General features: G+C 47.8%; 1 protein-coding gene across 1 annotated transcript; it reads right to left on the reverse strand.

Moving 5' to 3' along the window:
* Positions 1–700: 700 nt before the first annotated feature.
* Positions 701–10,734, reverse strand: AGA (aspartylglucosaminidase). Its single transcript, XM_070408128.1, has 9 exons — positions 10,592–10,734; positions 8,432–8,585; positions 7,753–7,865; positions 6,793–6,905; positions 5,243–5,357; positions 4,505–4,580; positions 3,572–3,679; positions 2,784–2,917; positions 701–937 (listed from the first exon to the last, which is right to left on the reverse strand). Exons 1-9 carry the CDS (start codon positions 10,710–10,712, stop codon positions 837–839), a joined length of 1,035 nt encoding a protein of 344 aa, XP_070264229.1. The 5' UTR covers positions 10,713–10,734; the 3' UTR covers positions 701–836.
* Positions 10,735–13,570: the final 2,836 nt, after the last annotated feature.

A 13,570-nucleotide genomic window follows, 5' to 3' on the forward strand; every position in this document is an offset into this window, starting at 1 on the left:
TTACCGGCCGGACAGGGACCGGCGCTTAGGGAAACCAGACCGAGCTAGACGCCTTATTTCTAATTGCAAACACCGACCTCAGCACAGGAGATTAGTGAAACCACGGGCGAGGTCACATTCCCTAAATCGTTTTCAGAAGGAATTACTGTAGTAAATCTTAGCAGCTGAAAGAGCAGAGATTTCTGTGGCTAGGGGACCTTCCCACCCGGAGAACCTGCCCGCACCGAGCACCTGTCAGAGGAGCAGACCAGCAGGACTGCTCGCCAGAAGATGGCTGGACTTTTCAACACGCGCCAAGCAAAAGCGCCTTCATTACTACCCGCATCCTTTCCTCTTCAGACTGGCGAGGAGACTCTGCAAAACTGAAACTCTGTCGGAAGAGACACGTGGCTGGGCCACACTGAAATCCAATCCGGACTCATCATGCTTGGCCTCACCCTTACTTTCTCCTTTGGGTCTAAAAAACGTGGATTATCTAATTATTTTAAGTCTCCAAATATAGACGATTTCTTAGGGCTTTAAGATATCACTATGGAAAGAAATCCTCAAAGTAACAGTGCCTTAACCCACTGAGTAGAAATCCAAATATCACCCACAATGTAAACATATAAAAGATACGCACAGGTGCACATCCATTTTCAGGAAATACACAAAGCTTCAATACAGGGAGACCAACAATTTCACACGTGGACAGTGAAGGGGCAGCTTCACAAACATTTATTCTGGTGCTTATTTTGCAGAGAACTTAGAACAGGCGCCCACTGCGCAGCGACGGCGAGTCACCTCCGGCCTTTGCTTCTCTCTCCTCCAAATCCAGGTGCTGACACAGAAGTGGCTCAGATGCAGTCCACTGTCTCCTCCACGGGCTGCTCCGTGAGAGAATTATAAACCATGAACCTAAACTGAGTGAACGCTGGCAGTTTATTGCAAGCAGCACCTGTGGCCGAGAAAAGAGAACGTCGCCTGGTTACTGGATGGTCCTGTTTACCATGGACACAGACACCGCCTGCTGTCCGACTAGGCCGCGCGGAGGGATGCTGCATCGTCTGCCTCAGTGCCCAGATCGACAGTCCCTGAGGAAGGACCGGTGGGTGAGCCATCTCTTTGAACCCCAGAATATAGGCTGTTTTTCTGCTCTATAAAAATGCTACTATTATTTACTGTTTCCATATTCTTTCCTTAGCAAAAAAAAAGTATTTTTCAGGGTATCTAAACATTTTATTCCCCCAGCCACTAGCACGTGCCCATCTTTCACCCAGAACCCGCCCCCCCAGGCTCCCTGTTCTTTCCTGCTCTTCTGTTCCCATAGAAAGTGCAGAATTGTTGGTCAAGACACTCTGATCTAATCAAGTTCATCTCACTGACGTGGCTTCCAGCCGCCCTACGTACCTGTGCACAGACATGTGGAGGGTGTCCCCCTAATGCCATCACTTTCACTATAAGGGACTAGACCAGCGGTTCTCAACCTGTGGGTCGAGACCCCTTTGGGGGTCGAATGACCCTTTCACAGGGGTCGCCTAAGACCATCCTGCATATCAGATATTTACATTATGATTCATAACAGTAGCAACGTTACAGTTATGAAGTAGCAACGAAAATAATTTTATGGTTGGGTCACAACATGAGGAACTGTACTTAAAGGGCCAGAAGGTTGAGAACCACTGGACTAGACTCATCTACAATTATATAATTATCACCTACAATTTTAAATTCAGCCATTATTATATCATCATCATTTTACATCCTATTAAATCCAACTCTGAGCCTTTTAAGGTTTACTTTTTAAGAGGAAATCAATGAAACTGACTTACTTTATACATAAAGCCTTTCCCTCCCATAAGTTATATTGACTTTTTTATCTCAGTACTTAAGAAAAGAGTAAGGAATTCTTCAAACACGTTTTTCAAATACAGAACTGTGGGAAGTAAAAGATCAAAGCTCAGTAATAAGCAGTCTAACCTAATAAGTCATATTGATCAGTCAGCTGTGTATCTTCCCCATCGGGAAACGCACTAATGAGAAGCCTCGGCGGCTGATCCTGAAACGCTTTGAAACCGCGCGAGGCTCCTACAGAACTTAAATGAAGCAAAGGACCTGCTCAGTACAAAAGTAGCTCCGCTAACTTCTTAGGCTTACTAATTACTAATACGTTTTGTACCGCGGCGCCCCAAGAAGATCTAAATGACTTGGACATTTAAATCATGAATGGGGAAGAAGCAGCGAAGATAAGTTACCCCTTTCTATTTCTAGTTAACAACAGCATCGGACTCGATTGGCCCATCTCAGCACGGACTGAGCAGAAAGGCACTCAGGGCAGAGGGCAGAGGACTGAGAGCGAAGACGGCATCGCAGCCCCGTCAGCCGCAGCAGGGCCCACGTGTGCTGCTAACACTGTGGGTCCTGACAGATCCTCGGTGAACATTCGCCCAGTGCCTACTCAACATCCTCCATTTCCATTGTCTAGGAATAATATACATCTGGATGTTCAAAAGGGTATGTTTTGCCGTAGCTGGTTTGGCTCAGTGGGTAGAGCATCGGCCTGCAGACTGAAAGGTCCCAGGTTCGATTCCGGTCGAGGGCATGTACCTTGGTTGCAGGCACATCCCCAGTGGGGGGTGTGCAGGAGGCAGCTGATCGATGTTTCTCTCTCATCGATGTTTCTGACTCTCTATCCCTCTCCCTTCCTCTCTGTAAAAAATCAATAAAATATATTTTTTAAAAAAGGGTATGTTTTCATCAACATTCATAAGTTCACACAAAGACAAATCCCAAATACGACTCACCATAACTTCCGGTCACATTCGCACATATGACAGCCCCAAAGAACTTTGGAAAATACTTCTGGATTCTTGAAATCACTTTCTGGCAAGCTGTGGTGGGACTTTCTCCTCCTCTCATGTATTCGACAGCTTGGTAGCTGATTGAAACAGAGGTAACACTTGAGAATCAAAAATTAAACTAACTCTAACTTTAGTTACTTTAACTGAGGAATCTAAAACTATCAAAATTGTCAAGTTTGACAGAATAAATTAACAGGTGGTGGCAGCAGCAGAAAACGCATGCAGACCTTGATACGATGCCTGTCAATTCATCCGCCCCTCAGGTTCGGAGGACTATTATTTTGGAGTAACTGTTACTCAGTAATAACAGCTGGAGGTCACAAAGGACAGAGGTCATCTTTAAGAAACAGGCCACGATCAATAGGAAAAACACTAGGCCTGTGTGAAGCACCTGATCATGATTATATTCCAGGGGTTGGACACAGCGACTGCATTTCTGACTTATCATCAGTTACCACAGCTCCTGTACTGATGGCCTTACATCATTTACATGGATCATAAGTATCCTCATCTGTGAAGTCGAGTGAGAAATATTATTTTATTTCGAGAGGACCAGGGTTACTTAGTTTGAGTGACTATGCTATCAACGAGACAGGGACAGGGCTGTGAGCAGACTTTCTCAGAAGCTCCTGAACGCACATTCAGGTTACGTGGCAGGAACAGTTACGATCCACCTTGATAGACAATTCTCCTGGAAGGGTGTCAGAAAGTCACATAGGTGGAAGTCGCACCTGGGCAGGAAGCGCATCAGGATGTCCCCATCCCCAGTGGCCGCGGCAGCCCCGGCAGTGTCGTCAGCATAGGCGCCGGCTCCGGGAACTGGAGAATCTCCGATTCGACTGTGGGAGGACACAGCATAGTGATTTGGGACCGGAAATCAGTGGAAAAATGAAATTACTTTATGAGCTGTTTCAATAATGGCAGATATTTCCACTTAGCCACGGATAACTGTTTTAAGTAATTTCTTTGTCAGAACACAGAGAAAAGGATTTTCATAAGTTTCAACTTGGATTTCCACAAACCTCCATTAATTCTCTAAGAATTAGATACCAGCTTATTTATCAAGATGGCACAGACTTATAGTGACTATTCCACTATTCCCATCCTTGGTCATCTACTTTCTGAATTACCTCAACAGGTTCACATTCATTTTCCTCACCTACTATCGACTTCTGCTTTCTAGCTAATGTGCCCAAACTGTATCGAAGTGTTTCCTTGTCATAACCCGTCAATGCTTTTCTATTACTCTGAAAAAAAATCCAAAAATCCTGCACCCACTTAAGACCCCTTGAAATCTGACTCGTCTTCCTCCCCTGCCCCGACATTACGCAGTTTCCCTTCCAGCCAGTGGGGGCTCTGCACTGTGTGAAGGACTCTGGCCCTGTCAGTGCCTTCACCTGGACGTCCCCTCCCTTCCCTTCCTCAGGCTCAGCTCCCAGCATCTCCCTACTGGCCTCCCTGACTACCCAGCCTAATCGACTCACCCTCTAGCCCCCAACTCTCAAGCACCCAGGGCCTCCCTCTCCTTTGGCACTTGGCACAACTGTTCATCTCAGCCATGAAGGTAAGGCTATGCTTTGCTTCTGCACCTCCCAAAGCAGCAAGCACATAGGGGTTTGTACTCAGTGTATACTTGTGAGAGCTGTACTCTTAGAAACACTGACCCATGTATTTTGAATTTTATACCATTAGTAGATGTACCGGCAGCAGTGTGTCCCGTCTTATGGATTGCAACCATGCCTGGAGTTAAAACAAAAAATTCTTTGTAGGTATCAACTATAAAGTTTACCTCAAATATAACCAAATAATTGAATAGTTGGTGATGTAAATTTCCTCTTTCGTGAATTTCAGGTAGAAGAAAATAGGACATTTGGGAATACTGCAGATGATACCAACTATAACTTGTGCTTTTTAATGAGCTGGTTTCACAGCATCATCTGGTGGACACCCCATATTCTTATTCTTCAGTTTCCTTAGTTACTTTTCAAGGCTTTCTCAAAGGTCATTCCAGAGAAAATCACTGACACATACTAATAGAATTTTTCAACATCATAGCCTGGAAAGATCACGTGAATGTGGCAAATGTCAAATTATTACAGAGCTAAACAGAAATAAACATTAAAAAGCCACAAGTGAATAGTCATTAGATATTAGGGCCGTGTATAAGGTAACGTGTCAAAATGTGTACAGATGCTAAGGAAAGAATGCGTGTGTGTGTATGTGTGTGTGTGTGTGTGCGCGTGCGCTGTATGTAGGTACATATCTTTAAAGTCTAACTTGCCAGTTAAAACAATCAAAACCACCTTCTGCCACATGAATAGGATGAAAAAGTTAAGAATCACAGAAAGGCAATTAAAAATGGCTTAACTATAACCACAAAAACTGTATCAAAGGCAAATTACCGATAGTGTCATGACCATAATGAGCTCCTGTCTCTCCATACGCAGAACCATCCTGCTTTAAGATACTGGGTGGCTTGTAAGGTCCACAGTATTTTGAAGCATCTGGGATAACATTCTGTAAACAAGATTTAAGTTTTATTTCTTAGAAAGGGCGATTTTAGAAATCGGCAAGTAGTTACGTACAATCACGAACTTAAGCAAGAATTCAAAAAGACATCTGGTACGTGAAAGATAAGAATTAAAAGCCGAAGATTAACTGAGCCTTCTGTGAACAGATGGATATAATTTTACTGAGTACCTCCTGGTCTCAGACTTACACATGTGGGGGAAAAATCTACTCATTCTGGAAAAGATCCCCGGCTTTTCTCTTTATGTGCCTAAAATTCTCAGCATAATGGCAGACATTAAGTGAAGACTTTGTGTTTGATATTAATCCTCAACAGAATTAGGTCTGCAACCTGACCTCTAAATTTCATGATTTGTTCCCTGGGCCAAAGAAGAATTATCAATTCAAAGCAAACTCAATTTTAAAACCATCTTTCTTTCAAAGCCAGGTTCAAGTGAACATAGTCTAAATTTTACTCCCTGATTCCTTTATGAATCTCAAAGGCTCAAGAAAATAACCCAAATTCATAGTTAGGTGGAACACATGGATTAGCATTACAGTGAGAAGCAGACTTCTCATGTCATATCATGAGTGTGCTCAGGGCCCCCTGACCTGGTTTTACACAGCGGCCTCTTTCAAGCACTAACCCAGACACTCCTGGGACCCTCAGAGGTAATTAGGATTTGGGGAAGAGACAGATGAGCGACTGCGACAGCCCACAGTAAAACCCCGAATGGCAAAGTCAGACTGCCCTAGGCTCCGAGCCCCACAGTGGACAGATCAAGTACCCCACGAGTGACATACTAGATATCTAAAAGGCTAGAGCAGCGGTTCTCAACCTGTGGGTCGAGACCCCTTTGGCGGTCGAACGACCCTTTCACAGGGGTCACCTAAGACCAACCTGCATATCAGATATTTACATTACAATTCATAACAGTAGCAACATTACAGTTATGAAGTAGCAACAAAAATAATTTTATGGTTGGGTCACAACATGAGGAACTGTATTTAAAGGGCCACAAGGTTGAGAACCACTGGTCTAGAGCCTCCAGTCCCACTAGGGCGAGATCCTGGGGAACGGCACAGGGATACAAGCTAAGGGATACTTTAGACCAATGGTTTCCAAACTTTGATGTTTTAGACTTGGAACCTGTTGTTCTAAGGAAATACAAGCAGAGCCGTTCCGACCGAGGCAGGCCCCTCTCCCCATAAGGGGACCTTCCAAGCCTGACAACTATTCCGCTCTCTCCTGAGGACACTCAGCAAGGAGGCTTTCGGAAACACCGAAGCCGGGAGTCAACTTAAAAACTTAAATCATCCATCGGTTCCAGAGTGTAACCAGGGTGCTAACCATCGCCTTAGGCACCAGGTAGACAACAGAGAGCAGAAGGGAGGTCACTTCATATTGTGAAAACATTTACTTTTCACGCGTATGTGTACACACCCTCCAATAATTGGGCTGGCAATTCCGAGCAAGCCAATCTGCATGCAGCGCCCGAGACGTAGCGGTAGACAAATCCTCGTTGACAAAGCCCATACTCTCCGCAAACTTGGTGGCTGGGGATTGGAGAGAAGAGAAAAATGTCAGTCAGTTAATGATCGTCTTCTAAATAAAATCTATGTGCGGGAAGTGCTGTACTTCAGCCGTCTCCTCCGTGGGGTACACCATCCCAGAGTACACACAGGAGCCATCAGACACGAACAATTTTAAGGGCATCAGTTTCTCGACTCAGTTTCTGTGTGTCCTTCCCAAAAGCGATCTGTTTGAGGCCGTTGGGGTATGTGCTATGACGGTTGTCCTTTCCTCCCTCCCTTTCCCCACAGCCTCCCTTCTTCCACGTTCCAGAAAAGCAGGCACGCCTCCCACCAGTGAAGAATCCTATTGCTCTAACTAGGGCAGGGTGGGAAAGCTTGGAGACACTGGAGGGATAACGGGAGCCCACGGAGACCAGACCCTTCGCCTGTCGGGTAGTTTTCAACAAAACTGGACACCACCTGTTGGAGCTGTGAGCTGATCCATGGTTAAAAGTTAGTTCTGATTGCATGATTTTGGTATGAACTGGGAGTGCCATAGCAAAGCTCCGTCTGTTCCCATCGTCTCACGTTAATAATGCTCCCCGGGTCTTAGGCCTCTAAAAAGTGTTTCAGGGAGAGAACTGGTGCCGAGTCCTCTTTCAGGCCAGCAATTCCCCATCTACAGACAATACACTAACTTTTTAAAGTGCTATTTTAAAGGTGAAGAAAGTGAGAATTTAGAAGTAACGAATCCAATGTTAAATAGGTTTTAAGTAAAAGAGCTGGGATTTGAACTTGGGTCAGCTTTTATCCACTGTTTCATACTGAGTCCTTTTTTCACAGTGGATACAGACAGAAGATTAGACGCTTCAGTAGAGTGAAAATATACCTGACTCTCCCGCTAAAAGTGTGTGTGTGGTGTGTTCCAGGACTTTCCGTGCCACGCCGATAGCGTTTTTAATTCGTCTAAGGTCGCCTACTGCTCCTACATTCATGGTGGTGCTGCAAGAGAAAACAATGCGGTGAGATTTATGACGGCATTTCCACAGACTCATAGATTAACAGAGCACTGCTTTACTTTAAGCCACAGTCATCTGAAGAATAAACGCCCACCTAATGCAGAAGTCACAGCACATCCATGAAGTTCACCCACATTCCCACAACCAGACAAATTAAGTCAGTTTCCCACAAACTCGCACAGCACTAAGACTCCCGGTCCCCCCTGGCTTTGGAAGGGATTCCAAGGCTTCAGGTCAGACAAACCACAGCATTTGTGGATGGCGGTGGGTGACTCTTCACCAGGTCAGGGACAGAGTTCTGCAGCTTGGGGCTGTCCTGTCCCAGAGCCTACCTTCCTCCATGTGGTATTTCTAGGATCGATAGGACTTTGCTTTAATTGAGAGGAAAACCCCGTGTTTGGAAAGGCCATGTAACAAGCTAGGGGTTGTTCCCGGTGACAAAGCTTATGTAAGCACCCATCTTGCTCTCAGTGGAAGACTGGTCAACTATGGTGTTGGCTGCACAGGAAGCCAAGGTGCAGATGCCTCGGTCCTGGGGAGCGTCCTTACCCATCCATGATCATGGCGTCCAGCGTGGTTTCCCCAAACTCATCGGGGCTTCCCCCAAAGCCCACGGTGCCGTCACACTGCTCGCGCTCGCACACCGCACAGCCCGTCTCCACGGCATCCAGGGCGGAACCTCCGCACATTAACACCCTCCACGCTGCTCAGCAAATGCCAACAGAGAGTGTTTCAATCCAAATGCAACCAACCAGAAATGTTTTGAGAAATCATATTTTTAAAATTACTTTTCACATTTATCTCTAAGTTCAACTGAACTTTTAAATTAGTGTATCAAATGCGACAAAGGAATCGGAGTGATATACACAGTGGTATAGACAAAATTATTAAGGCAACTACTTACTGTGAAGAATTCAAAGATTTTGGCTACTGATGAAAAGAGGGTTTTTTCCCCCCCACTTATTAAAATATATTTCTACTGAGTGTGAGAAAAAAAAAATCCTCTCCTTCAATTTAAAGTTATAACGAAAGCTGCTAAAAACATTATCTGTACAGTGAAAATTCATTAAATCAAAGCCTTAAAAATGTCTGTATCATTAGATCATTAAAACTATGTATTACTAATACTTTTATTGGGGTAGCATCTACCATAGCAAGTCTCAATAACAATACCACAAGAGCATATAATTACGGTGCGGGCTTCACATAGATTCACTTAACCTTCACCACAGCTTTCCAGGTAAGTACTGTACAATTATTATCCTCACTTTAAATAGGAGGAAACAGACCCAGAGAGGTTCAGTAACTTATTCCAGGTCACAGGATAGCAGGTAGCAAGCCAGGATTCAAAAGTAGCCATTTTGGCTGCAGAGCCCATGCTTTTAGCATTGAAAAGGAAACAAACAAGTCTTCCATGGTCCATTTCTTTAATTTTAAAAAAGAAGTTCCTTAAAGGTGGGTGCTGCTTTGGGTAAATAGTGTAAGTATTCCTACTGGCCATACCAACTTCAAAGTGTATTCTGAGAAGCTGTATGCACCAGACACAGAACTGTCCCCTGCCTGGGCCCCTGCCTTTCCTTCCTCATTGTCGCTGGGAATTAGTTCCACTGGCCTGTTTCCTCATTTTCTATGAATGCATTCACTGCTTACAATGTCCAAACTGAGCTTCACCAAATTCTGGAGCCAATTCTGCCCCCAGGAAGTCCTATTAGCAACCTCAGGCGGGGTCTGAAATTACTCCGGGGTATTGTGTCTTGAAATGAAAGAAACACACAAAGCAGTGAGAAAATGGCTAGATAATGGTCTGTACAGAGGACAAGCACTGATGACAAGGGCAGTACATCAGGGGGGGCTTCCTGGAGGCGGCAATACTTTCGCTACAATCCTGGCTGCAAATGAAAATCACTTACGGAGCTTTACACACACACACACACACACACACAGAGAGAGAGAGAGAGAGAGAGAGAGAGAGAGATGCCCTGGTTCTAGCAGACAGCCGTTCTCAACCTGTGGGTCGCGACCCTTTGGCGGTCAAACGACCCTTTCACAGGGGTCGCCTAAGACCATCCTGCATATCAGATATTTACATTACGATTCATAACAGTAGCAACATGACAGTTATGAAGTAGCAACGAAAATAACTTTATGGTTGGGTCACAACATGAGGAACTGTATTTGAAGGTTGAGAACCACTGCTAGGAGGTGGGGGCCCAGGCACTGATACTTCTGACAACTCCGCAGATGGCGTTAATCCTCAGCTGAGACCAGAACCGGCTCTGCAGGTAGCAAGTGCTCCTCCCGCCCTCCAAGCTGATGCGGTAGAAGTGTACACAGAACTTTCTTTGGGAAATCACCAGTCGTCTGCAGGGCTGGGGAACAGGGCATTCCTGGGAGGGCGGAGGGTTAGAATGGAGGCGGAGAGGCGGACAGGAGGCAGCCCGGGAATAAATGTAAATCAGGGAAAACAACAGGGGCGCCCGGGGCGAGGGGACGGAGCGAGACCCCGATGCCCCGCCGGCAGCCCGGGGCAGGCCAGGCCGGCGCGGGCCCCCACAGGGAGCGAGCGCAGCGGTGCGCGGGGCACAGCGCAAGGGGCGCCCCAGCGGGGGGCGCGGCTGGAAGGGAGCCTGCGGGCGGCCCGGTGCCGGTACCCCCGGACCCGCGCTCCCGGGGCGGCCGCGCCCGCAGCACAGCCCGCCCGCCCCGCACCTGCTTCGGTCGCGTTCCGAAAGGGCCAGGTGTTGAGAACCAGGGGCAGAGGCCGGGCGCTGCGCGCGAGGGCGGCGCCGAGCAGGAGCTGCGCGCAGAGCAGGAGCCACCGCCGCGCCATGGCTGTGGACCCGGCGGCGCGGAAGGACCGGCGGCCGCTGCTCGCGAGTCACGTGACTGCCTGCCCCGCCCACCTGTCGGGCCGCTGCTTCCGGGCGGGGGCGGAGCTTCCGCAGTCTCGCGAGACCCGCTCCCGCCGCACATATATCTGCCCGCGGGAGGCTCTGGGAGGCCGCTCCCTGCTGACGCGCTGCGGTTCTTCTCGCTCTGCTCCTTGTTGAAGGCAGATTGCGCTTCATGTGGGAAAGTTAACGTGAAATTACGCAGCCCGGGGGGGGCATGGCTTTAGGAACTTTTTAAGTTTGATTGTAGCTTTTCCGTTTAATGAAAAGTTGGGGCGGGAACGCGATTCCTGGCCTTGGGCCTGGGGCGGTGGCTGAGGGCACGGGCGCTGCTGCCCACGAGCCGTTCAGTTTGGCTTCTCCCACCCCAACCCCAGCGGCTCCCCCGCCGGAGGGTCCCTGGGACGGCCTCTCCTCCTAAAGCCCGCCGCCCGCCTGGCGAAAAGGAGGGTCCGAGCGGCACAGAGGATGCCCTGCAGCCGCCGGGAGCGCCCGCCTGCGCCTGGGGCGGAAAGCCTCCCCTGGCCCTAACCCTGCAGGCCGAACCCCTGAGTCCTAAGTAACCATCTGACCAAGTCAACCCGGATAAAGGGAAAGGGCAGAGGCCAGCCAGCCCAGCCGAGGGTGTTGGGGATGGATAGCAGGGAATTGCATTGAAGACCCACAGGCAAGTCCAGAAGACCAGGGAGGCTCTTCCTTAGAGGAAAAGAGGACCTGCAGGGAGGTCATTTGGAACAGAAGCTCCCTGAGAAGGTGCCAGTGCACATGGCGGCTGCTGATTGGCTGCCACACCTGGCGTTGCTTCCTGTTGATTGGCTGCCACACCTGGAGTTGCTCCCTGTTGATTGGCTGCCACACCTGGAGTTGCTTCGTGATGATTGGCTGCCACACCTGGAGTTGCTCCCTGTTGCCAGGTGGAGAGGAAATCTTCCCCTTTTGCTGCTGTACCATGCAAGGTACCTACCTGCAGGCGTGCTTTCCTCTCTTGTCCTCCCGGTCCCATTCTGAATGAGTGTTCCTTTATTCACGGTCACAGATAAAAGGGGGGGATGAAGATTTTAAATGTGTGTTAGAGCTAACCTTTGCGGTAGTGCGGTTGTCTGGGCCGATGGGCAAGCGTGAGCCAATCATCCATTTGAGGCTCTAGAAATGCCTGCCTGTGTTGCCAAGGGAAGACACGAAATCAAGTAATGTTGAAGAGCGTCTGTAAATATACCCAGACTAATAAAACATTAACTGGGTAGGAGTTGAGAGGTTTACAAAACCTCCGGATTAGGAGAGTATATGCACATTTTAGATAGCATAATGCAGCCTATCCAAGGGAGGGAAGTGCTATTAAAAAGTTACAAGTTTTATAAGTTTCTACCATGGGATTTTGGAGGAGAAACAAGTCATTTGTGCTTGGGTTAATCAGGATAAACATGCCAAGTGAAATGGACAAGAGGGGAAAAACAGGGTAAGGAATCAAGCAAAACATATTGTACTTTGAATTCATTGTTATCAGCACCCAAACTAAGCCTTCGTGCTGCAGAGTTTACCAGGAGACCGAAAAAATATGCGGGAGTACCAGAGGCACAGGAAAAACCCAGTTATTTCCAGACATTTCCCATGTACCGGTCCAGTGACTCAGGGGAGTCTGTTTCTCTCCAAATCCTGAGCCCCAACATGGAGGAGGCTTTCCCTCTTTATATTCTCTAGGTCCCTTTGTCTCCCAAATATGGAATGGGGCTTCCGGACCTATCTCGGGCTTTGCAAATAGCCCCAGGTGCTGGGATGGGGCACTGGGACCACATCTCAAGGCCTGGCCTGGCACCAGCTCTGTTAACTCCGTCTGGGCATGGTTTATGGCCTCTCCAAAATGGGAGTAGTATTTTGGGTCAACGGGTCTTGCAGGACCAGATAATTAAAGGGGCAGTGACTAGATTCAGATCGCTAGCCCCCCACAAAATGTCTCATTTTCCCCACCATTAGTATTCTTGATACAAGCGCAGGAGCCTGGCAAACAACTGTGCAAAAACAATACATGAAAAGTTAGTCTCAGCGCCCACTGCTCTCTATGTAGCTGCTTCCTGATTCTGAAAGCATTTGCATTTCTTCTGGCCAAAAAGAGCCTGGACTTTGTTGGCCTACTATGGACCTTAACAAATGGCCAGAAATTTCTCTAGCAAAATGGGTTTATTCAGGAACAACAAAGAAGTGCTGTTTTGAAGTTCAGGAAAACAAAGGAGAGGAACGCATTTTGGTGGACTGGGGCAGGGCTCCTGTAAACCAAGAGTCCATTGGAGGAAATGGAAAATTGGAGGTATACTGGTTTCTCATTTGCTGAGTTCTGGCAGTCTCCCATTGGCTGACCTGTTCCTGGACTAGGGGAATCTTTGCTTCCTGCTGAGATAGTGATGTACCACTTCCTGTCAGAGATGTAAGGTGTATGCCTTCCTCTTGGGGTCAGTAGTGTGTGTTGAGTGACATGTGCATGAGAGTTCTTTCCTGGAGCCTCTGGATTTCATTTTAAATGAGGTTTCTGATTATTGATTTTTATACTAGTACTAGAGGCCCGGTGCACAAAAATTTGTGCACTCTCAGGGGAGAGGGGGTCCCTCAGCCCAGCCTGTGCCCTCTCGCAGTCTGGGACCCCTCAGGAGATAATGACCTGCTGGCTTAGGCCTGCTCCCAGGGGGCAGAGGGCAGGCCCAATCCCTAGGTGCAGCCCCTGGTCAGGCTCAGAGCAGGGCCGATTGGGGAGTTGGGGCATCGCCCCCTGTCATGCACAGAGCAGGGCGGATCGGGAGGTTGCGAT

This window comes from Myotis yumanensis, unplaced genomic scaffold (assembly GCF_028538775.1).
Source record: "Myotis yumanensis isolate MYYU_CA2020_CCGP unplaced genomic scaffold, mMyoYum1.0.hap1 SCAF_3, whole genome shotgun sequence".
Lineage (NCBI taxonomy): Eukaryota > Metazoa > Chordata > Mammalia > Chiroptera > Vespertilionidae > Myotis > Myotis yumanensis.

Coding starts and splice junctions, on each gene's coding strand:
- AGA (XM_070408128.1), bottom strand. CDS start 10,712: ATGGCGCGGCGGTGGCTCCTGCTCTGCGCGCAGCTCCTGCTCGGCGCC. Junction 4,581..5,242: donor TTATGGTCATGACACTATCG/GTAATTTGCCTT, acceptor TTTTAACTCCAG/GCATGGTTGCAATCCATAAG. Junction 2,918..3,571: donor CTGATGCGCTTCCTGCCCAG/GTGCGACTTCCA, acceptor TGTTTCAATCAG/CTACCAAGCTGTCGAATACA.